Source organism: Spinacia oleracea, chromosome 2 (genome assembly GCF_020520425.1).
Source record: "Spinacia oleracea cultivar Varoflay chromosome 2, BTI_SOV_V1, whole genome shotgun sequence".
Classification (NCBI taxonomy): Eukaryota; Viridiplantae; Streptophyta; class Magnoliopsida; order Caryophyllales; family Amaranthaceae; genus Spinacia; species Spinacia oleracea.
In genome coordinates, this window is record NC_079488.1 from 11673725 (window position 1) to 11697430 (window position 23706).

Consider the following 23706-nt stretch of genomic DNA (forward strand, 5'->3'; position numbering starts at 1 on the left):
TCAAATGCGGCTCATTTTTATGCTTGTGTTGCCATTTCTATGTCAAGTGTGGGCTCATTTTCAAAATTGACAGCGTCAAATTTATCAAGTGTGGCTCATATTCTAAAATTGGCAGCACCAAATTTGTCAAATGTGGGCTCATTTTCTAAATTGACAGCATTTGAAACATCGAGTGCTGCCAAAATATTGGCAGCACTTGAGAAACATCAAGTGCGGGCACGCCATGTGCTGCACATGTTAAAGCCCGCACTTGAGGCCGTAAAATGAGCCCGCGCTTTAACTTTTTTGTACTAGTGTTAGCCACTTTCGTAGCACACTTAACCTAGCAAAAACATCGGGTATCCTTGACTAGTGATCCGAAGAGACCGTGACGCTAGTAGGCAGCGTGCATAAGGCTTGGAAATAAGCAGCATGTGACAACTAGCTTTAAATCTTTAACTAATACGGAGTATGTTTATTTAAAAAATGTGGTATTGTAAAAAAAAATTAAAAATTGTTATTAATAGAAAAATAAGGAATGATAACTCAATCCGACCAAACTAGAACTACAAAATTGAGCTTGAAAAATAATTCCAAATCGAAATTAAAAATAGTTAAAATCATTGAATGGAAGAATAAAATTTAAGATACATTTACATAATGCTAATTAGAAGATAAAAAGATATTAAATTTATTTAAGATAAAAGGTGCATAGATATTTTGATGGCGAATAGAACATGAAATTGAAAAGAAAAAATGGGAAAATGTTCTCGAAATAGAACAACTAACCCTCTATATTTCTTGCAAACTTCTATATTAATCAATAAATTTTCCCTTTTTATATCATTTAGCTAGTAGTTCTCCTCCTTTTTTTTATTTTTATTTTTGGCCTACATAAGAGAGCTTTAAATTTGTGCAAAATATACTCTTTTTTGGTACGAATGAGCAATAAATACAATATTAAATGCAAATGAAATCGGGAGATTCGAATCTGAAACTTGTAATGCACAACCTTAACTACTAAACCAGGAAACCAACACAATGTTGATTTGTATACACAAACTATGATATTTCCCCCGATGTTTTTTCTATCTTGTCCTTTGTCTATGGAATACCAAAATAACCTAACAAAAAAAAAAACCTAACCATCAAAATCAATGGACTAACAAATTTAATAGTCTTGGATTAGTAGTACCAAAATATTGGGCTACTTTAAAAATAATTAATTTGCTTAAAATTAAAGTTCTGAAACGTACCATCATTTATATGATGTGCTGTGCTTTACAGATATGAGTTTCTGTACCTTCGACACACGTAATTCCACAAAATGATTTAATATCACCCCAAAAAAAAAATTATTTAATGTTGAAAGTTATGTACTCGATCCGTATAGTGTAGTTTTCACGAATATATTTTTGTACCTACTAGTTAATCGATCCGTCACCCAAATGGCCAAATGAGAATCATAGCATGTTTGCAAAAACATCCAATATTCAAAAATAAAAAATGAAATTAATTTAATCTTGAACGATCACAAATTTTCTTACCTATAAATTACAAAAAATAATAATTTATTCTGTGTAAATAGTATAAAATTCAAAATAATGCGATATTTACCAAAAATGAAAGAGTAAGTAAACTTAAAATTGGACATAGAAATAAGGTCACAATAAAATTATTGTACAACGTACGTTAATAAATTCATAACAATAAGGTCTAATACTTTAAAGGAGGAAGAATTTCGTACAAAAAGAGGGAAAGGGGTAGATCTACTACAATCTAATTAATTAAAAAAGATTTTCCAAAAAAAAAAAAAAAAACAAACAAACATACATACATACATACATATTTACAATTAGTACGTAGTTCCTCAAATATTTACTTAATTATATCGAATTATCGATCTAGTAGCTAGCTAACTAGCAAGTAGTAGTAATTACTAAAAATAAAAATAATAAAAACAGCAAGGGATTTTTAATTAATTAACTACGATATTTAGACATATATTTGCATATATTAATCCTATTTAATTATATGATAATAATAACAATAATACAAATTACCGATGTGAAGCGAGTTTGGACTTAACGTCTCATCATCCCCCATGCAACCTCACCACACCACACCACTCCACGCCACCTGAAAGATTGATCGATCGATCCTCGTTGTCGTTTTCTTAGATCTTGCCACGTGTACGTTACCACCAGCTACTTACATGGCAATTGTTGAAATTACCATCAAAAGAAGGGCTACTACCACTTGTGTAGCCATCATCGTTGTTGTTATTATTATTATTATTATTGTAACAATCGATGTTATGCCAGAATGGCATAACATTGTGCACCTGATCTTGGCCTGTCGGGCTAAGATCAGGTGCTTCAGGGAACAAAGGAAGTAGTGTTGGATCCTGCTGGTTAGGGTTACCAGCAGGATAATCATTTCTCCGATCGGGAGAACTAGATTTTCTCTTCCTACCATGGTTATTATTGTTGTTGCACTTTCTATTGTTACTGCAACTATTATTGGTTTTCTTCCGTCCTCGGCCGCCTGCTTTCGCATGGCGGCTGCTTCCATTTCCTTGACTGCCGCCACCACTCTCCGAAGCCGTTGTAGTAGTCGTCCCTGCTACAACCGGCTTCGGAGCAATAGGTCGGAACTTAAGCATTATCATATCCATTTTGGACGTGTTGCAATAATCCTCCGCCGCCGTCGCTACAACCGCCGCCGTATGTCCGCCGCCCCACCTCGCTATACAACACTCCCCCTTTCCATCTTCCATTTTCCGACCTTGTTGTTCAATCTAGCTAGGGTTTTTTTTTTTTTTTTTTGGTTTGGTGGTTTGTTGTTGTTGGTTGAGTAGTGAATAGTGTGAGAGGCGCACTAGATAGGTAAAATAGAGAGAAAGATAAGGAGGGGGACTAGGGGAGGGATTTTTGTAGTATTACGGTGGTGAAGGTTAGACACGTGTGAGGAAGATAAGACACGTGTGAGGACTGTAACAAACAGTACAAGGAATCTGATTGGACGACCACCAAAACGTGGCGATAGTATTGGGCACGTGTGGGACCCAATACCCAACCCGAGAAAAAGACGACCCGACGAATAGTAGTGTGTTGGGAGGCGATGGAAACCACACTCAACAGCCAATCAGAGTGCAGTATGTGTTATGTTTTCTCTCTCTTAAGGAAATAAAGGTGGACACGTAAGCGTAAACCTCGTGCATCGTGTTTGGTTGGTCGTAGTACACATTACACAGCCTCTAGTTTTTTATATGTGCTCGTTCGATTTCATAATACTCGTAACACACTTATGTTTGTGTTTTTTTTTTTTTTTTTGACAAGTACACTTATGTTTGTGTATAACAAATGGACGTAGAATACTCTCTTCGTTTCATAACGTTTTTTTTTTATATAGATTGTTGACACTATTTAGAATGGAGGAGGATTTTTTTTATTATGTTCCTTATGTAACAAAAAAAACATACTTCTTCTGTATTTATTTAAGGGATACCCTTATTTTTTCCAGCCGTATTTATTTAAGAAATACATTTGTCATTTTTAGTAACTTATCAACTCCACCATCTAATTAAATAATCTATCTACATCCTACCCCCACCTCACACCCCTTAAAATGACATGGTTTCCACTTGTTTTACTTATTAAAATGTCTACCCAACCCCACTTGTTTTATTACTTTATTTCATTCAATTATTCTTCTTAATATCCGTGTCCGGCCAAGTGTATCTCTATAAATACGGAGGGAGTAATTATGTAGGGTCTTGTTTGATTCGTCTCAAAGAGTGCTATAACAATATAAAATTTTTATATTTTTAGTAACACCTAGTTAGAGAGATATTAAAGATGTAAAATGTGCATTGACGTGTGTGCCAAAGATAAATGGGAAGAACATTTAGAAATAGAGGGAGTAATCTCATCATGTCAAAACAGAAAGTGTTGCAACTATTCAGAAACGGTTAAAAGATACAAATGTTACAAATATTTAGAAACAATGGGAGTAATAAATTACATTAAAACTCTTGTTTTTAAAGAGAGGTGAAGGTGACGAGTAAAAAACTGTGAAAATGTAAGGTAAGCTATAAAAGAAGTTTAATTATTGTGGCGTAAAATATCATATATTATAGCAAAATATGAGTAGGGGGTAGGAAACATAAATTAAGAACGTGCGTAAGAATTAACACATATTTTATTTGGTTCATTAACAATGTGTTAGCTACATCAAGCAGATGAGCCAGCTTCAGTTCCATCTCCTGTACTAGAATGACTGTCAATAACATCTACAAGGTGTTCTCAAATTCAAGAGCCAACAAGAGAAGTTCGTACTATCTTCACATGTTCAAGTGGAAGTAATTTGTTTCTTCACTTGATTTGTATGTCGTGTAAGGGTCTTTAAAGATCTCAATAGTTGTAGTTTGTAATCTTTTTATTTTAATGCAAATTAAGATATTGTAAAAAAAAAAAAACAAGCAGATGAGCGAAAACATTTAATGATCTTGAGGTACACAAATTGAGTAATATTGTTTGGTTATGACCAAAATTGTATATTTTTCCCGTTCTTTAAATATTGCAAACTAATGGCTGGCTTTTACGCCTCCAATACATTCTTTTGACTCTTAATATCTCGAATTATATACCACTACAACAAACAGGATCAAAGAGGGCGAAAAATGTCGCCCTCTTTGATCAAAATATCGCCCTTTTATCTTTTAAGGGCGAAATAAAAATCGCCCTCAACTCGCCCTGTTAGGTTCGTCCTATTAGCTTTCCAGGGCAACATTATATATTCGCCCTTTTTGATCAAAATCAAAGAGGGCAAATAATTTTCGCCTTCTTTGTTTGAAAACAAGTAGGGCAACTTAAATCTCGCCCTCTTTGCTTTTATTTCGCCCTCTAAAACAGTTTAAATAGGGCAATTTCCTGCGTCTTTTTTGTTCAAAATCAAAGAGGGCAACTTGATAAAGTCGCCCTCTTTGTTCTATTTTTTATTTTTAAAAAAAATAAATCAGCTACTTAAAAGTGAACGAGAAAGCTGATACGCTCAGTACACTCAGTAACACACTGGTGACGAGGAAGATGGATTACCTTCCTAAGCTCAGGCGTATATTACAAATTTGATGGATGAAGGATTCAAATCAACTTGTCCAAACAAAATATAAAATATTTGATCAAGAAAACGACACTGTGAACTGTAAAGTTTATAATATACTACTGTCACAAGCATTTTGCATGAGAAGTAAAGTACGGAGTAATGGAGTATATAGTTTCACAAGACAAGACTTGGTGTCTTAGGCTAGACTCCCTTCTTTCTCTGATCCTTGGCTATCTTGTTAACATCTTACAGGCAGCATAACAATGTCAGCTTACAGGCATAAAGAATTTGAACCTGCACAAGCAAGTAGTTATCCGTTAGCATAACAATGTCAGTCTTATACACAGTGATCAGTTGAAGAAATGATGAAAAAGAGGCATATTATATGTACTGGTAATATAACTACTCCAATACTCAAGAAGATGGTAGAATTGAATTGAATGGGATTGAGTAAATGCAATAACCAGTGGTTGATTCCCATAGCCGACCTAGTGATAATTAGAATGATTGAAAATCGAACACCCTACTCCGATCCTATATATATTCTCTAGTTTAATTTCTGATTTCTGAAATAGAAGTAGCAAACTTAATCACTGCATTTCTCACTGACAAAACCAGCCCACAACGTTCATTGCAGTGAGATTTCTTCCTGTGTGACCATTACACATGGTCTCGAAACTACGCATGTACAGCAGGAGGGTGATACAATACATGGAAGATCTTTAGAGAAACAAGCACCAATCTATGTTTAGAAATTACAACCAAATCCTGCTCAGAAAATGCAAACCAATTAATCATGATATCACTTCATACGTCCAGACTCCTACTATTCAGTATTAGAAAGCCTACAAGAAACTTTGTTCCCATGAGTATTTTCTCAGAGAGTCAAGGTGAGGTTTGATAAGAATGATTCACTTTGTCTCTTATTTTGTTAACACTTGTGTTCTTTTTGTATGTATATTTTTCTGCTTTCATTCTGGTTGTTTATTTTTCAACTTAAGCTTTGTTTTGTTAATGGGAGTTCACCCTTCATTCCTTGGTTGATTCACAGGTATGTATTATAGGTTGACTGAAACCGAAGGATTGAAAGCTATATCAGAATTTATCTTGAATTGTACTTTTATATTGCAACATCTCCTTCAAACTTTGTCTATGATCTTAGTCATATTGCACCAAGTTAAATAACTGAATCTGTAGCTTAAAGTGTTTTTGGTGTGAGTAATCTCAAACTTCATGCTGTGTTCTCTGTGTTCGGTACAGAGAACCTAACATGTGGTATGCCGGGGTATAGCCGTATAGGAGAATTAGATAGCCTACAGTTAGGAGCAACCCATTAAGTAATAATCATTAATTTTCCTCATTGCTTCTTTAATTTCATGCCTTTTCTTGAACTTCTTATTAGCACTTCTGCTAATGCCCTTTCCCCAAAAGACCAAAAAAAAAGAGAAAGAAAAGAAAAAACCTCTTTGTTGGCTGCACACCACTAGTGTCATACTCATTTGTTGGGGTGACCATTGTTTGATAATTTATTGCTGTCTATGTTAATCTTACTATCAGTTATGCTGTGCATACAGCACTTGTTTGCACGCAATGCAATTTTTCCTTCTTGGACTTTGGGGCCAATATTGGATACGTTTAGATTTAAAACTAATAACATTAGATAAGTTGAGTTAATTAAGGGCTAATTAGTTCAGAATAGTTCAAGTCTAATAAGTTCATATAGGATCTAATTAGGGGTTAAAAGTTAAGATAAGTTATGTTCAAGAATAACAAGCTCAGTTCAAAACTCAAGGCCAACAATGATAACTGATAAGTGCTATTAAGTTCACTAGAATAATCTTAGACTAGATTGTAAGGAGGTTTACTACTCTCCATATCCTCCTTCCCTTGTTTGTTCTTAGTGTAGATGTTAAGGAGGTTTACCACTCTCCAATATCCTCCTTCCCCTTGCCTGTTTAGTCTAGATTGTCGAGTGTCTAACTGCCTACTACCTAGGTTCTACTTGGCAATACTGCTCCATCCTCCCCAGTCCCCCCCCCCCCCCACCTACCATGTGTGAAATTTCAAAACAATTAATTTAAATAGGAGTATTATTCTGAAGCTAGCTAAGCTTTGGCATGAAATTAAGTATACTATTACCATATATACCAAGCACCAACAAGCCAAATAGCAGTTTCGACAACAGTTTCTAGTCACCAGAACCTGTTCTTAGATGAAGCTCCTACCGCATCATGGCCGGTCTCTCATTGTTTTTCCTATGTCTAGAACAGTTTATAAAAGCTCAGATCTCTCAATAAATTTATATCTACTCATGTAAATATGATATCACTTTTCAGCTAACGATCTGTAAATTAATTTTGGCAGCATCTCCCCATAAAATACTTGTATTTACCCCAACCCCCACAAGTATATATTCACAATAATTTCGATTTCATTTCAAGTATCAAATATTACCTCTTTATGTCAAGGATTCAAGGCCAATTTTCTCCATGATTAACTTAAGCTTCTGTTCCAGTTCTTCTTGTTTCTTCTTAGCTTCATTTTCCTTTCTCAAAGTTTCAGCTTTATGATGCTCAAATTCAGCTCGCATCGTGTTGTTCTCATTCTGGAGTTGCACTACAGTTACTTCCAACTCAGCCCTTCCTTTCTTCTCGTCCTTGGACAACACCGGGTGACCTTTACCTAACCCCCGTGCATAACCTGAACGATATCCAAGAACTTTTTCATAGGCCACATCTACGGAAACATTGTCTGCACCTGTCTCTCCAACTTCTTTCTCATGCAACTTTTTAAACTCGTTGTACTTAATTTCAGCCTCGTCATCAAACTTTCCATTTTTGTGCCTATCGATAATATAAAAGTAAGAAGAGAGAAAGTGATGAGTGAGGAGTTAAACTATATGCAACCAGACTATCCTTGCATTGAAAAATTAATACCTCTTTGTCTTCTCCCATAGCTTCAAATACATAGGGTCGCCATTAGCTTGTGTTGTTGATGTAGTTGCATTTGAACTAGATGCATTTGTGGCCTCGTTCTCCTCTTCACGCTCATTACTACCTGCCTCTGCCTCAAGTTCCTAGGAAATATATACAGTAAAGTTTATACGGAGATTTGGAACATCAGTAGTCAGTAGACTCGGTCGGTGTAGGGTAGATAACTAACCTAGAGCAAGCTGATAATATATACAGTAAAGTTGTTTTCATTAATTATAAACAGTAAAGTTTGACAAGAAGTTTGACAAGAAGCTCACCAATTCATAAATTGTCCTAGCTATTGATTTGGCACCACAAGCTGACCGGATCTTCTTTGAAAGAGCATTCGCCCTATTCTTTTCACTTCTTTCCTATTATTTACAAAACTGTATATTAGATTACTAAAACGATGACAATGCAAATAAATATATATATCGTAATTAATACTTGCCCTCTGTTTAGGAAGGTTCCAATAGCTATATATAAGCCACCTCCATTGAGCAAGATCAATTGTTGCTGGGCAGGCACGCTCCACCTCTTTCAAATTTCTGCTCTTTGAAAAATAGGCCGCCTTCAGCCTTTCTCTCCGATGTCTGTAAAGGGTAGAACATTGAATCCTTAATGCTTTATCAATGTGTGTACCGTCAGCTTCACTGAAGTCATACTTAGCCTACAAAAAGTTGAAGACGACAGCTTGTTATAAAAGAGAAGTTCAGCTTGCTGCTGCTGGTCACAGCAAAGATAGGATTCCACAACTCTAATGGTGGATAACAGTTAGTTGATTACTCTAATTTCTAATAATAGTTAATTAGCAACCCCTATATTCATTGTTTGTTTTTTGTTTGTGTTTTCACTGATTTGGCCAAGGAATGCAACTGATTCGTAGCAAAAGATCTGACTAACTGTCAAATGTAACCTGAAATCAAAGGAACTTGAATTTTTTTACGAATTCCCCAATAACAGTCATGGAAGAACATACGAAGGAGGCGAGCAGGGACTTTAGGATCATATACAGAAGCATTTGGTGCCTATCGAAAAGAAGATGATTTTGGAGTTTTGAGCAGCCATTTGGTTATTTAGGAAGGAAGTGAAGTATTCTTATCCAGGCTTGTTATGATGTAGAGTCTGTGAATAATAAATTACTGGTAGCAGCCTTGAATTAGTAAGCCATACCTTAATCCTACTATACAATCGATCTGTTGCTTCTTCAGGCATGTCATTCCAACTTGTAACATTAAGAGGGCATATTTCTTTCACCCAATCAGCACATTCGGCCACAAATTGATTTGCACGATCGCCCACAATAGCTCCCAAAGCTGCTGGAATACGAACTTTGACCTTTCCTGGTTGCACACTTCTCAACTTTTTATATTTAAGTGCTCTGCTTGGACCTCGAAAGGGACCTGAAAACAAAAGAATATAAACAAAACAGATATAGAAAGTGATGCTATATAGAAAATTTCTAGTTTAGTATTTGTACTAACAATTGGGAATTCTAGAGTAGAATATTGCAAGTTGTTATAACAGATATAGAAAATTGCTTGATTTTGCTGAAGTATTTCTACCTTGTCTTTTTTTCTTTGGTTGTTGAGTGGTAGACTCTACGAGGTGATTACTGTTGTTAGATTCTAATTGCGATAACGATGATTGAGTCTCCGGATTCATTGTTCTTTCTCCTACAAAATCAGAAGACATTTCTTAGAATATGCCTTAGCAATTAATACAACAACAGTTAGTAGTTAGCAGCAGCACAGAAGTTAGCCGTTAGCAGTTCCATTTCTTCTCCATTTATCATATGCACAAGTAAAGTTCACAACATTTTCTTGTGTACTTAATTTGACAACAAAAAGTTACAAAAACTGCTGCAACTCGATCAGCTGTCAACTTAGTCTCAATCCCATTTAGATATCTTGATATAAAGGCAAGACATTCTTCCATTATGCGTGCATTAGCTATCGGGCCTTCTGGTTGTGCTTTGTTACTCACAGTAGGTTTCATCGTGTGCATTTCCCTACAAGCGGTAACCATTATATAACATGTTACAATAAAAAAATAACTTCACATGTTAATATAAAAGGAATAGCTTGTTACCTTTCAAACCGATATTGCCAACGATATTGCACTGGGCCAGCTATCTTAGCCTCACCGGCCAAATGGATTGGAAGGTGGACCATAATATCAAAGAAAGCCGGAACAAATACCTTTTCAAGCTTGCAAAGAGTAACTGCAATACTCTTTTCCATCTTCTCCAACACATCAATTTTTAGAGTTTTAGAACACAATTGCTTAAAAAATAAGCTTAGCTCAACCAAAGGTTCTAGCACCTCCTTAGGTAAGATGCCTTGAAATGCCGGCTTAAGCAAATCTTGCAAGAACACATGACAATCATGGCTTTTCATGTTTGAGATTTTTCCATCTTCCATACTTGCACATCGAGCTATGTTAGAAGAGTAACCATCTGGCACTTTAACCTTGGACAAGAACTCCAAAACTTTACGCCTCTCTATAAATGTCAACTGATATGGTGCTCTAGGGATGGCATATTTATCACCTATCTTAATAGGAATTAAATTATGATGCACATTCATCTCCTTCAAATCCTTTCGAGCTTTCAAGGTGTCTTTTGTCTTATTAGGAATGTCAAGTATTGTTCCTAATATACTGTCACAAATGTTCTTTTCAATATGCATGACATCTAAGTTGTGTCTTATCAAAAGCTTACTCCAATAAGGAAGTCTAAAGAAGATGCTCAACTTCTTCCATTGGTCAAACAAGTATCTATCAATTCTCTTTCGCTTCTTCCCAAAAATCACATTGGGGACACCATCAAATGCCTCTAATATCTCATCCCCTGACAAAGGAATCGGAGGTGGTCGTCTCTCCTTTTCCCCATCAAAAGATTTCTTGTCATTTCTCCACCTATGATCGGGTTCCAAGAACATACGAGTACCTTTAAAGCATTCCTTCGATCCATACTTTAACCGCTTGTGCCAAGTATTCTTATGACATGATGGGCAAGCAAGTTTACCACAAGTACTCCAACCAGACAGATTTCCATATGCCGGAAAATCACTCATAGTCCACAATAGCGCTGCCTTCATATTAAAATTTTGGCGACTATGTGAATCATAAGTTTTCACCCCAACTTCCCACAACTCTTGAAGCTCATCAATCAACGGCTCCAAGAACACATCTATATCATTTCCAGGGGACTTTGGACCAGGAATTAAGAGTGATAGCATGATGTATGGACTTGCCATACACATCCATGGTGGGAGATTATATGGCACTAGAAAGACTGGCCATATGCTGTACTTAGTGCCTAAATGTGCACCAGGATTGAAACCATCAGTTGAAAGACCTAATCTCACATTACGTGGATCGGCTGCAAAATCAGGAAATGAATCATCAAGCTTCTCCCATGCCTTTGAATCAGATGGATGCCTTAATATGTCCTTATCAACTCTTTTCCTATCCTTATGCCATCTCATATGCTTAGCAATTTTTGAAGACATAAAAAGCCTTTGAAGCCTAGGCACTAAAGGAAAATGGCGAAGAACTAGACGAGGTATTCTAGGAAGCCGTTGTGAGGTCCCTTGAGATTCCGAAAATGTGACACTATCATCAAATTCACCACTGCCTTCTTTCCATCTGGACTCCTCACAAATAGGGCATGAATCGGCATTTTCATACTCCTTTCTATAAAGAATGCAATGATTCACACAAGCATGGATCTTCACATAATTCAACCCAAGATCTTTTGTGTACTTCTGGGCTTCACGGGAGCTCTTTGGAAATTTTGGATCATAATTGAAGGCCTTTTGTAATGCATTAAGGAGCAGACTAAATGACTTCTCAGGCCAATGTCCACTAACCTTAATATGTAAGAGAGTTACGATGAACTCCAACCTTGAAAAGGTTTTACAACCCGAGAATAATTCTTCTTCTGCATCTTTCATCAACCTATGAAATTTATCAGGAATCTCAGCACGATCCTCTTCTTCTTCCTCATTCAAATTCTCGGGCACTACATTTGTGGCATCATGCACCAAAGCTGCCATCTCCTCTGATACGAGAGGATCTTCATCATCAAACCAATCGCCTTCCTCCTCGGACATTTTCATGTTTCCCATGTCTAGGGATTGTTCTTCTCCATGGAATATCCAAGGATTGTAGTCAGGCTCTATTCCTACTCGGAAAAGATGGGCACGCATTGTCTCTCTATCATGGTCGATATAATTTCGACACTTCAAACAAGGACACCTTTTCTTAGCCCCAGTATTAGGGATTGTGTCCTTGAAAGCAAATTCGAGAAAACTTTTAACACCATTTCGGTAAGTTGGTTGTAGCCGATTGCTCAACCCTTGAATATGCATCCAACTCCTATCATTATCCATGCTATCTAGCAAAAGATTGGAAATAATTATAGGGGTGGGGAGGCACAATCATTTTCACCTATCCACTTCAATTTTCATTAACTAGTGATAAAATATTTTTTATCACTAGTTAATGAAAAAAACTGGAAGCATGTGTATAATAAGATCGCATATTATAAAAAAATCTGAATTGTTTGCTAAATTTTTTATCACTAGATTCAGAAACTTTAGCTGATCTGAATTGTTTGCTAAATTTTGAGAAATAGGGTCTCAAGAGTCAAGACATATGATTTGATCCAAGTATTAACGTTACCAGAAAACAAAATCAACCAAATCCAAACACATGTTCATCAGGAATGCCAGAATGCCATGATTCACTGGCAAAGCTATAAGGAAAAAATGTTTGCACTACAATACAGGAAAATACAGACAGCTAGTCTTTCCCTTAATAAAGGAACACAAAGTTTTAAATGTTATAATTGGGATGCAGATCAGAGTGTCAGACCCAAACACCAACCACAAAAAAAAGAAGCGGGGGACCGACAATAGAACCTAATTTTAGCTTGAACTTCTGGAGTTAGCAAAGTCTGCATATTACCTACATTAGCAAAGTTGGACATACTATAGAGCAGAGTAAAACCATATTTGATCATTATACAACACTCTAAATCCTAAAACCATGAAAATAATAAATTAAAAAACTAAACTGCACTTATTAGCAATTGACAAAAACTACTATTTATCAGGTCAACTACTATAAAAAAAACTGATATACATCAGGCATACTGAAAATTAAAAGATATGAACACTGTATTGAATCTCATATTGTTTTTATGGGACATTTCTTCTGTTGGACGTTGTCACTAATCATATTGAATACTGACAGCTACAGAAGTACTCTAACAGATAATTTACGCCACCGTTAATTCAAATTCCTATTCACAAGTTCCTGTCCACAAGGGAGCTAACCTTTAATTCTTAAAGTCATGGGTTCCTAGCATTCTGAAAGTAGCGATAACTCTGATCTGTTTGGTTGTTGGCGAAGCAAATACCTCAAATCATAATGACAGTCATAATTAAAGAAGAGAAACCCCTCAAACTTCTAACTCTTTTGAGGTATTCACATCATCTGGGACCGTGAAGAACTCAAACATAACACATAACCTAATAATGCAGTCATAGACAAAATGTTATCATAAACAACTAAAACTTCAATTACATTTATAAGTACATAACGTCATAATCTGTCAGGATCTTATAACATTACAGAAGAAAGATTAATTCTCCCACTTAGCTGATTAACTATTTGATTATTTAACAAACAAATGTTATAACTCTTCCATTAGTTTAACATAATTACAGGTAAAATGAAAGGAGAACAATAAAAGGGATATCCATTTAAATAGCATTACCTTTCTCAAATTCAAAAGCAAGATCAAAGCCTAATTCCGAACAAATTAAATTTCCCATGGATTCAATTTAATCAAATTCAATTGAATCAAACTGAAGTAACAGAAATATAAACAAAATTAAAACATGAAATTGATGATTTTGGAGAGAGTAAAAACCTTCTCAGAGTACTGACAGGGAACGCAAGGACCAGAAGGAGAGCACTCAAAAATAGTTTCCGACGCCCTATTCCTTCTTCTTCTTCGTTTTTTCTCTACTACATACAACAACAAATCATAAACAATATGACACCAGTTACTGTACAAATCCTAATTCGTCACTTAGGTTCAAAATTCAAATACCAGCTCACAAAAAAAAAAACGCAAACAGAGAAGAGGTTGAACAAATACGATACCAGACGAACTTCAGGGGAACTTCAGATAGGCGACCTCAACAAAATTTCAGGCAAACTCTACCAAATTTCAGGCGAACCAAAATGCATAATATTAGGGTTTATGACCAGCGAATTGAAGATTGAGAAGGATTGAGAAAGCTAAATTAGAGATTTTGGGGGAGAGAAAGAGCTTCTAAATTGCAGATTTAGGGAGAGAGAAAGCTGAAGATAGGGAAATCAAATTTCATTTTGGGATTCTTGCGAATAGAAACTAGGAGAAGTTTTGGCAGAGTGTTTGAAGTTAGGGTGGAGCACTGGTGCGTTCCTGGAGTTAATTCTTTTGTTTTGTTTATTTTTTAAAAAATAATTGATCAAAGAGGGCGAAACAGAAAAGTCGCCCTTCTATTACTTCTCAAAGAAGGCAAAATAACATTTCGCCCTCTTTGTTTTTATCAAAGACGACGACATTATTTTGCCGTGTTTGCCCTTTTATACAAGGACGACTTTTTTCGCGCCTTTCCATTTACAAAATAATCGCCCTCGTTGATACTGATTCTTGTAGTGTACATTTGATATTTAGAAAATATATATCGATACGAATCTAACATTCATACTATAATTGTATGAATTAAAAAAATTTGACAAAGTTGTAGCGTCAATAGGGTATAGGTGCGATATTTAGGAGTCGAATGAATTAAGTATAATACTCCATGAACAAATTTGAGAAAGTTCCAGGAAATAAGCTCAAACAAATAACACAAGCTCAGCGAGACTCCATGATAGACTTGGTAATGTAATTTAGTACTCCCACTGTTTCTAAGTACTTGAGAAACTTAGTACTCCTGAACTGAACTGAACTGAACTGAATGCTCCTGAACTGAACTGAACTAAACTGAACTTAATCGAACTTAACTTAACTGAACTGCCAAATAAGTCCTGAAACTGAAATTAAGCCAAAAAAAAAACAGGACCTTAATTGATTTAAACTTTAAAACATACTCCGTATCTTGACTGCATGTCACAAACACTCCGTGCGTATTTGATTAAATAGTGCATTTTTCTTCTTTCTCTTATTTTATAATTTTCTTCTTTATGCGTTTTCCAATTAGTGATATTTAATACTTTCACTATCTATTACTCCAATCATTTATTTTACACTAATTTATCTCACTTATTTCTTTATTTAATAAAATCAAATCACATTCATTAAACTCCGTACAGATTGACATGCACCAATCAATAAATTTTGGAGGGAGTAATAAACTAAAAATATAAAGAATTAAAAAATCACCATTTTCAAAAAGTGGATACAAAAATACCAAAAAAAAATATCGAAAAGAGGAAGGGTAAATTCGTAAATCTGAAAATATGAGTGTTGGTTTCATGTGAGTAGGGTTCTAGAAGGGAGAGCCGTGGACCAATGAGAAGAGACTGCATGTTGAGTAGTTCCACGTGGACGGTTGGAAAGGGACTGAGATTGTATTGGATTGTGGTGATGTCATGTTTCTTTTTATGGGGTGTTTTTGTTGTTTAATTGAAAAAGAATTTATGGTTTTGCGTGATTGGTGGATATTGGATTATAATCCTCCTTCATCTTTTAAGGATACCCTGGGGCATTTTGGGTTGTGGATTTAAAAAATTAAATAAAGTGGAATTTTTGTGATTGATTAATAGCCATTCGATTGGAATTGGGCAATAGTATCATCTTTTGATGTCGACCAACACATTTCTAAACTTGGTCGACCTGAGGAAATGTTAGGACAAAATTCATGTGTCCAAATAGGTACACCTGGTAGAGGTGTCAGAAACTTACTCGACTCGAAAAAATCATCCGCTTTGAATAGGTACACTTGATAGTCGATTTGGTTTGACAAAAAAGTCCAGAACTCGAATGGCCGAATATGATCTGTAGCAAATTTACACTCTATTCGACACTAGTTTTACGTGACCTAAACTCCACATGTGACCGGTTTGATCCATGTCGAACTCCACCCGTCATCAGTTAGATTTGATATTGGTTTCACATGACCTAAACTCCACCAATTAATGGTTTGATCCGCCCCAAACGTACTCCACCTGTCACCCGTTAGCTAGATTCGACAACACAACATCGGCTTGACCTATCATGAGCTCCACCCTATACCGGTTTGACTCAGCAGATATCTAATTTGACCCGATTTGATTTGGCCTGAATTGTTATTTAACATATACGGTATTGAACTCACTTGATTTTAACACGGCCTACATCTGACACGACTTAATTTTACCTTCAACTTTTTAATTACTCAAATTCATGTAATATTTGTTTATGTGTACTTATACTCCGTAACTTAATTATTCCTTATTATGAAAAATGTTGTATTTATTGGTATAATTCAATTTAGTTAAATTCTCTTTTCTTTTTAAATTTTTTTTTAGTACATATATAAAGTTATAATTACTCAATAAAATTCCATAGTTTTTTTTAAAGGAAATTCCATAGTTACTAATTAACTATAAATGTAAATATCATAAATTTGCATGTTTCATATTTGACACTTTTGATTACTTATATCGGAATAGTCGTTTAGATGTAGATGGAGTATGTTCAGGATATATGTTTTTCTAGACTATCATCGATAACTATTTAATCATGCTTGATTTCATGACAACTTGAAAAGTTATATTCTCACTATAGGATATAAGTACTACATTTTTTACATTTGGATGTCACAATATCTATATGAATCGTCTTATAACTTATAGTAAACTTTAATTTTTTTTTTTTTTTTTTTGAAAGTTAGTAAACTTTAATTAAGACCCTATAAAAATATAGAAATACAAGTATATGTTTACTATTTTGCATGTTGGGCCTAATAAGAGACGGATTTAAACAGAGACTTGCTTGATGTAAGTTGTTCAGTCAATCGGAACTAAGGTAACTGTAGAATTGTGTAATTCTCCCTGAGTTGGGTATTCTCATTAATCAATATTTATAGGTGTACAATATTACAATCCTAATTCTATGAGAATACTAATTACACAAATTTTATCTTTACAGAATATAGGAAAGAATAATATAAACATATATTCTATCACACCCCCGCAGTCGGAGCGGGAGGAGGCCGGACGCTCAGAATGGATCTGAAGTCTAGGAACAGTTGCCGTGGTAGTCCTTTTGTGAAAATATCTGCATATTGATAAGCTTATGGGATGTGCGGCACCCTAATGTGCCCTAGGGCAACTTTTTCGCGTACAAAATGTATATCCAATTCAACGTGTTTAGTGCGCTGATGTTGTACCGGGTTCATCGATAAATAAACTGCAAAAATATTATCATAATAGACAAGTGTAGCCTTACGGAGAGGACATTGTAGCTCAACAAGAAGATTGCGGAGCCAACATGTTTCGGCAACGACGTTCGCAACGCCCCTATATTCTGCCTCTGCACTTGAACGGGAGAGCGTAGCCTGCCGTTTAGACGACTAGGAAATGAGATTATCACCTAAAAACACACAGTAACCAGATGTAGAACGACGTGTGTCCGGACACCCGCCCCAGTCAGCGTCCGTATAAGTGATTAACCTGGTAGGTGCAGACGGATAGAGATGTAAGCCAAGATTAATAGTGCCTTTAATGTAACGTAGAATGCGTTTGAGTGCATTAAAGTGAGGTTCTCGCGGTGCATGCATAAATAAGCAACATTGTTGGACGGCGTATGCAATATCAGGACGAGTGAAAGTGAGGTACTGTAGAGCACCTGCAAGGCTCCGATAAAGTGATGGGTCAAGGACCGGTGCACCATCAGTGGCACTGAGTTTGGACTTGGCGTCAACAAGAGTGGGCATGGGCTTGCAACTGTCCATCTTTGCCCGATGAATTATTTCCTCGGCATATTTTTGTTGACATAGGAACATACTCTGCGGAGTACGAGTGACTGAGATACCCAAAAAATAGCTTAACTGGCCAAGGTCGGTCATGGCGAATTCAGACTTGAGTAGTTCAATAAGCTGTGTTTTTAGAAACTCAGAAGAAGAAGTTAGAACAATATCATCCACATAAAGTAACAAATAATCTGTATCGTTCCCCCGTCGATAAATAAATAAGGATGTGTCACTTTTTGCACAAATAAACCCTATGCCCATAATGAAGTTCGCAAAACGCTGGTACCAGGCCCGTGGGGCCTGTTTAAGACCATAGAGAGCCTTACGTAGTTTGCAAACATGAGTCGGTGCGGCTTGGTTTACAGACCCTGGTGGTTGATGCATGTAAACTGTTTCTTTTAAATCACCGTGAAGAAATGCATTCTTCACATCTAGTTGATGAATTGGCCAATTTTTACCCATAGCAATACTTAGGACTGTTCGAATGGTAGCCAGCTTCACTACCGGGCTAAAAGTTTCATCACAATCTATGCCCACCTGTTGAGAGTTTCCATTCACTACAAGGCGTGCCTTGTGCCTTTCAAATACTTTATTGTCCCTGTATTTATGACGATACAACCACATGCAACGAATAATATTCACCCCCTCAGGTGGTCTGGGAACAAGATCCCAAGTATGTTGTGACATAATTGCATTATATTCCTCAGTCATAGCTGTATTCCAGTTAGGGTCTAACATGGCTAATTTGGGATTTTTAGGCAAGGGCGAGATTGACTGAGTTGTAGAGGAGAGGTTGAACATGGTTTTAGGTTTGAAGATGCCGTGAGTAGAACGGGTTGCCATTCGTTGGGGTTGTTGTATTGGTGTAGTGTTTTTGGGTATTTGAGAGATTGGAGTATTAGGAGGTAAGGAGCCAAATTGGATTGGGCTGGTTTGGCAAGGGAGTGGATTTCGCTGACCCACTGGAGTGCAGGGGATGCGTGGGTTGGTCTCCAGTGTGGGCCGTTGGTGAGCTGTAGGGGATATGGGCTTGGGAACATACTTCTCAGCAGTAGGCGGATGGGGAATGGAATTGGCTGGCTGGGCTTGTTCCATTGGTCCGTGTTGAGGAGAGATGGTGGATTGGGCCAACATGTGAGAGAGTAGGGGAGATGGGCCATAATCCCTTAGAAACTCAAATTGGTTTTTATTTAATGTTGCCAATTTCTGGAATGGGAATTCATTTTCCACAAAAGTAATTTATTTGTGGAAATGTAATAACACTTGTACCCCCGGTGACTAGTCGGAAATCCCAAAAATATGCATGGTGTGGATCTTGGAGCGAGTTTGTGTTTAGAGGTGGAGGTGAGATTTGGGTAACACAAGCAACCGAAGACCCTGAGATGAGCATAAGAAGGAATTTTGCAGAACAAAATTTCCATGGGTGCTTTATTATTTAGCGTTCTAGTGGGAAATATATTGAGGAGATAAACGGCCATATCCAACCCATGAACCCAAAAAGAAGGAGGTAGATTTGCATGGATAAGGATAGTGCGAGCGATATTATTAATTGTTCGAATTAATCGTTCTGCTTTCCCGTTTTGAGAGGAAGTGTGGGGACAGGAGAAACGGAAAATCATGCCATGATCAGATGCTAGCTTAAGAAATGGATTGTTGTAAAATTCACGGCCGTTGTCACATTGGAAGGCTTTGACATCTTTCGAATTGAGTTTTCACATAGGTTCGAAAGCTTAGGAAATAAGAAAATGCTTGGGACTTGAATTTAAGCGGAAAAACCCAAGTAAAGTGAGTGAAATCATCAAGGAGCAACAGATAATATTTATGACCAGATTTACTTGGAATAGGAGATGTCCACAAATCCGAGTGAATGATATCAAAAGCACTAACTGTATTATTCATAGAATTATAAAAAGGATGTCTGACATGTTTCCCTAAAGGACAAGATGGACATGATGTATGATCAAATCTTTTATTACAAGAACTAGAATGACTTTGTCTAAGTAAGCTAAAAATTGGAGCTCCAGGATGCCCAAGGCGGTTGTGCCAAGTAGAGGGAGACACAATAGATAGAGCGGTTGGTTGGTTGATAGCGGAAGACTTTGAGAATGGATAGAGATCCCCCACGCTATTGCATCTCGTAAGAGTTGTCCCCGTATTGAGGTCCTTCACAGAAAATCCAAAAGGGTCAAGCTCAATAGACACATGATTATCACTAGTAAATTTACGTACAAAAATAAGATTAGTGTTGATGTTGGGTGCATAGAGGACATTTTTAAGGGTGAATTGGGGTTGGGGTGGTGGTGTAGTGGTGGTGCCAATACCTTTAACTGGAATACGATTACCATTACCAACCAAAATAAACTGAGAATTATTAGAATGCAACATATTTGAGAGATTACCTGAGTTTCGAGTGAGGTGAGAAGAGGCTCCTGTACCCATGTACCATTGATCATCGGGTTGTTGCATAGTCATGGTGTTGAAAGCAGATCCGAGATCAGTTAAGGGCATGGGATGTCCATACTCATAATTTTGAACAGAATAAGCCTGCTGCTAGTTGTATGGGCCTCGCGGACCAGGCCCAAGGATGCTGGGAGGTGGCCTTGTTTGAGCTTGATTGCTTATATATGGATAGGGGCAAGAGGCAGTGGCCCAATTCTGTTGTTGGACATATTGTTGAGATGGTCTGGTCCAAACAACTTGTTGTTGGATTGGGGGTTGCCATTGGGCCGAATGAGATTGGGCTTGATTCTGACTATTGGAGTTGTTGTAATTGTTGTTATTCTGATTATTGGAGCTGTGACTATTATTGTTGTTGTTATGCGCTCGACCTCCACCCCTTCCCTTGCCTTTCCCACCTCGCTAGTTGCCGTTGCCACGACCGCGGCCTGACCGACCACCGCGGTGATGTCCACCACCACGTGGGGTGTGGTGATGGTGGTTTGCTGGTGGCGTGCTGCTGCCAAAGGTCGGCTGATTTGGAGCGACAAGGGCAGTGTCAATATTGTCCTCCTGGTTTGCGCGTCGCCGTTCTTCCATCTGAAGGGAAGAGCGCGCCTCAGAGAAGGTGGGTAGTGGTTTGGATTGCTGAATCATGGTCGCTATGGTGTCGTACTCACCCTTGGATAATCCTTTAACCGATTGCAGGACCATTCTTTTTTCTGAGATTGAGTTGTTGACATCCGCGAGTTGATCGGAAAGAAGTTTTAATTGCTGACAATATTCGGTTGTATTTGCAAATTGTTCAAGGCGGGTGTTCGTGAATTGGTCCTCCAGATAAATTGCTTGTGTTGTCATATTGTCATGGAATAATCCTTCCAGCCGGTTCCATAATTCTTGGGCGGTGGCTCCGGGTTTCATAATTGTATGGGCAAGATCTTGAGATATTGTGCCGTATATCCATTATTTGACAATAGCGTCCAACCGTTTCCATGTGGGATCATCGATGTCAGTAGGGCGGGGAACAGCAGGGTCAATGTGATCGATGACGTTGAATGCACACACATGAATTTGGAAATATTCCACCCAAGCGGCATAGTGACAAGTTTCCTGATCAAGAACCGTGGGGATGGCGTTCTTGATGTTACTTACGGCAAAGGCGGGGTGAAAAGTGGTTGGAGGAGGAGGAGGGGTAATTACGGAGTCGTCGTCGGAGGGGGACGACGGCTGCACCATAGCTGCGGGAGAAGGGAGTATGGCGCAGGAAGGGTGCCGGGTAGGATCAGAAAAAACTAGAGTATTTTTCCTTAGGCTGTGATACCATGTAGAATTGTGTAATTCTCCCTGAGTTGGGTATTCTCATTAATCAATATTTATAGGTGTACAATATTACAATCCTAATTCTATGAGAATACTAATTACACAATTCTATCTTTACAGAATATAGGGAAGAATAATATAAACATATATTCTATCAGTAACAACTGCCAAATAAAGAACTACTTTCTCCTCTCTTATGTGCATAATACAATTGAGTTTTGGACACGTGCTATTCACGCAAGATCCTTTATTTTCATTTTGTGATTTATACTTAAGAAAAAACATAGTTATGTGGGTTCTTATTAGATTCGTCTCAATAAATATTTTTTAAATATCAACTTTTTATAATTATTTCTTATTCGTATTTGAAGATTAATGTTTGAAACCGTGCATTGGAAAACGTGCCTAAATAATTAGTTTTTCGTTTGAATGTTAGCCTTATACGCACGCAACACGTGGGAATATAAGAAAAAATATATTTGCATTATTACTCCGTATATCTTAACTTGAAATAACATGAGGTTTTATAGAATGTCTTATGGCATTCTCCTTCTCACCGATCTACAAATTTTAAACGGGTGAAAAAAACTATGACTGCAGCAAGAAACTACAATAAGAAGTGGGTATGAGGCAGTCCGGGAGATTATAAAGGGGGATTGATAGCTGATTGCAAATAAGATTGTATTCCTTAAGAATTAAGGAGTGAATAAAGGGATTACAAATTTAAGGGAGAGAGAATTAAGAGATTAGAAATTTTCATAAACTACGAATGAGAGAATTTAAGTTTTCAAATTTAAGGTGGTTGAACATTATTTTAAATCCGTTGTTGATTTTTGGCTGTCAAATTGCAAAGGTCTTTCATATACTAAAATATAAGACAATTTAATTAATTACTAAAATAATCTCAGGAGTTTCAGGATATACAAACTGATGTAGATGGGATTCGATCTCAGGTCTTAGATACCACCTCCTCAAGACTTTACCAATTAAACTAGTTGACATCCACAATTATTGAATATTAATGCTCTTAGTAAGTTAGCAAAACATACTTTGTAGTACTAAAGATGAAGTTGTTTATCATTCTATGACCTCTAAGTAATTAAGTAAAACCTCTCTGTAAGAAACAAGTACTCCCTCCGTTTATTTTTGTTTTTTACGTTTTGTATTTTTCACGCGCTTTAACGAATAATTAATTTGCATCGAGATTCCTCAATTTTTTTTTATTTAAATAAGATAAATTACGTTTATTTATAATGTTTTCACTTTTATCAAAATTATGATATTGGGAAATGAGAAAATTTTAATGTCCCACTGGAAAAGTGTGAGAGATTAAATGACCCAATGGATTTAATTGATTAAAATAATAATTGGACACAAATTTTGATAGAATATAAGTTATTTATGTGATAATATAAAAATAAATGTAAAGAACATTTTGAAATACCCAAAAAGGAAAACGTAAAAAACAAAAAGAGACGGATGGAGTAGTATTTGGTGTACCTCGTAATATGTAGGAACTTCAAAGATTACCTTTAAGTAATTGTTTTGATCCCTAATACTATAAGACTCTGTTTAATTTAACACAAAACGTTTTAAAGTGAAAAAGTAATCCTAATCCTGACACCTACTTCGTATAAAGCCTTGAACTTCTATTACTATTCACCAATAGTGCACTTACTACTTTACATCTTTTTTGTACCTTCGTTTTTTTGTCTTATTCTTATCAATAGTGTGGGGACAATTATACCCTTGGTCATCTTGCTACCATTTGTCTCTTCTTTTTTCTCTCCCTCTTTTGCCTTTTCTTTTTCCTTTGTTGGCAACCCAATAATTAATTCATTCCACCGAATTTCTCCCGTCACTCTTTCTAG

At 36.6% G+C, this 23706-nt stretch overlaps 4 protein-coding genes across 4 annotated transcripts; all 4 read right to left on the bottom strand.

Annotated features, from left to right (window-relative positions):
* Positions 1-2176: 2176 nt before the first annotated feature.
* On the bottom strand, positions 2177-2758 carry LOC110797660 (uncharacterized). Its single transcript, XM_022002767.2, has one exon. The coding sequence runs from the start codon at positions 2756-2758 to the stop codon at positions 2177-2179; it is 582 nt and encodes a 193-aa protein (XP_021858459.2).
* A 2323-nt stretch (positions 2759-5081) lies between these two features.
* Positions 5082-9767, bottom strand: LOC130467753 (uncharacterized). Its single transcript, XM_056836495.1, has 7 exons — positions 9623-9767; positions 9231-9460; positions 8509-8727; positions 8336-8428; positions 8022-8161; positions 7540-7928; positions 5082-5379 (listed from the first exon to the last, which is right to left on the bottom strand). Exons 1-6 carry the CDS (start codon positions 9750-9752, stop codon positions 7544-7546), a joined length of 1197 nt encoding a protein of 398 aa, XP_056692473.1. The 5' UTR covers positions 9753-9767; the 3' UTR covers positions 5082-5379; positions 7540-7543.
* An 81-nt stretch (positions 9768-9848) lies between these two features.
* LOC130467227 (uncharacterized) lies at positions 9849-12454 on the bottom strand. The gene is made up of 2 exons (XM_056835669.1): positions 10149-12454; positions 9849-10068 (listed from the first exon to the last, which is right to left on the bottom strand). Exons 1-2 carry the CDS (start codon positions 12452-12454, stop codon positions 9849-9851), a joined length of 2526 nt encoding a protein of 841 aa, XP_056691647.1.
* Positions 12455-20938: 8484 nt separating this feature from the next.
* Positions 20939-21436, bottom strand: LOC130467229 (uncharacterized). Its single transcript, XM_056835670.1, has one exon. The coding sequence runs from the start codon at positions 21434-21436 to the stop codon at positions 20939-20941; it is 498 nt and encodes a 165-aa protein (XP_056691648.1).
* Between the last annotated feature and the right edge of the window lie 2270 nt (positions 21437-23706).

Excerpts from the sequence above, each read along its gene's own strand:
- LOC130467227 (XM_056835669.1), bottom strand. The coding sequence starts at position 12,454 with ATGGATAATGATAGGAGTTGGATGCATATTCAAGGGTTGAGCAATCGG. Across the intron at positions 10,069-10,148 it reads TGGCAATATCGGTTTGAAAG|GGAAATGCACACGATGAAAC; the intron begins GTAACAAGCTAT and ends TACCGCTTGTAG.
- LOC130467229 (XM_056835670.1), bottom strand. The coding sequence starts at position 21,436 with ATGAAACCCGGAGCCACCGCCCAAGAATTATGGAACCGGCTGGAAGGA.
- LOC110797660 (XM_022002767.2), bottom strand. The coding sequence starts at position 2,758 with ATGGAAGATGGAAAGGGGGAGTGTTGTATAGCGAGGTGGGGCGGCGGA.
- LOC130467753 (XM_056836495.1), bottom strand. The coding sequence starts at position 9,752 with ATGTCTTCTGATTTTGTAGGAGAAAGAACAATGAATCCGGAGACTCAA. Across the intron at positions 8,728-9,230 it reads GATTGTATAGTAGGATTAAG|GCTAAGTATGACTTCAGTGA; the intron begins GTATGGCTTACT and ends AACTTTTTGTAG. Across the intron at positions 7,929-8,021 it reads CTATGGGAGAAGACAAAGAG|GCACAAAAATGGAAAGTTTG; the intron begins GTATTAATTTTT and ends TATTATCGATAG.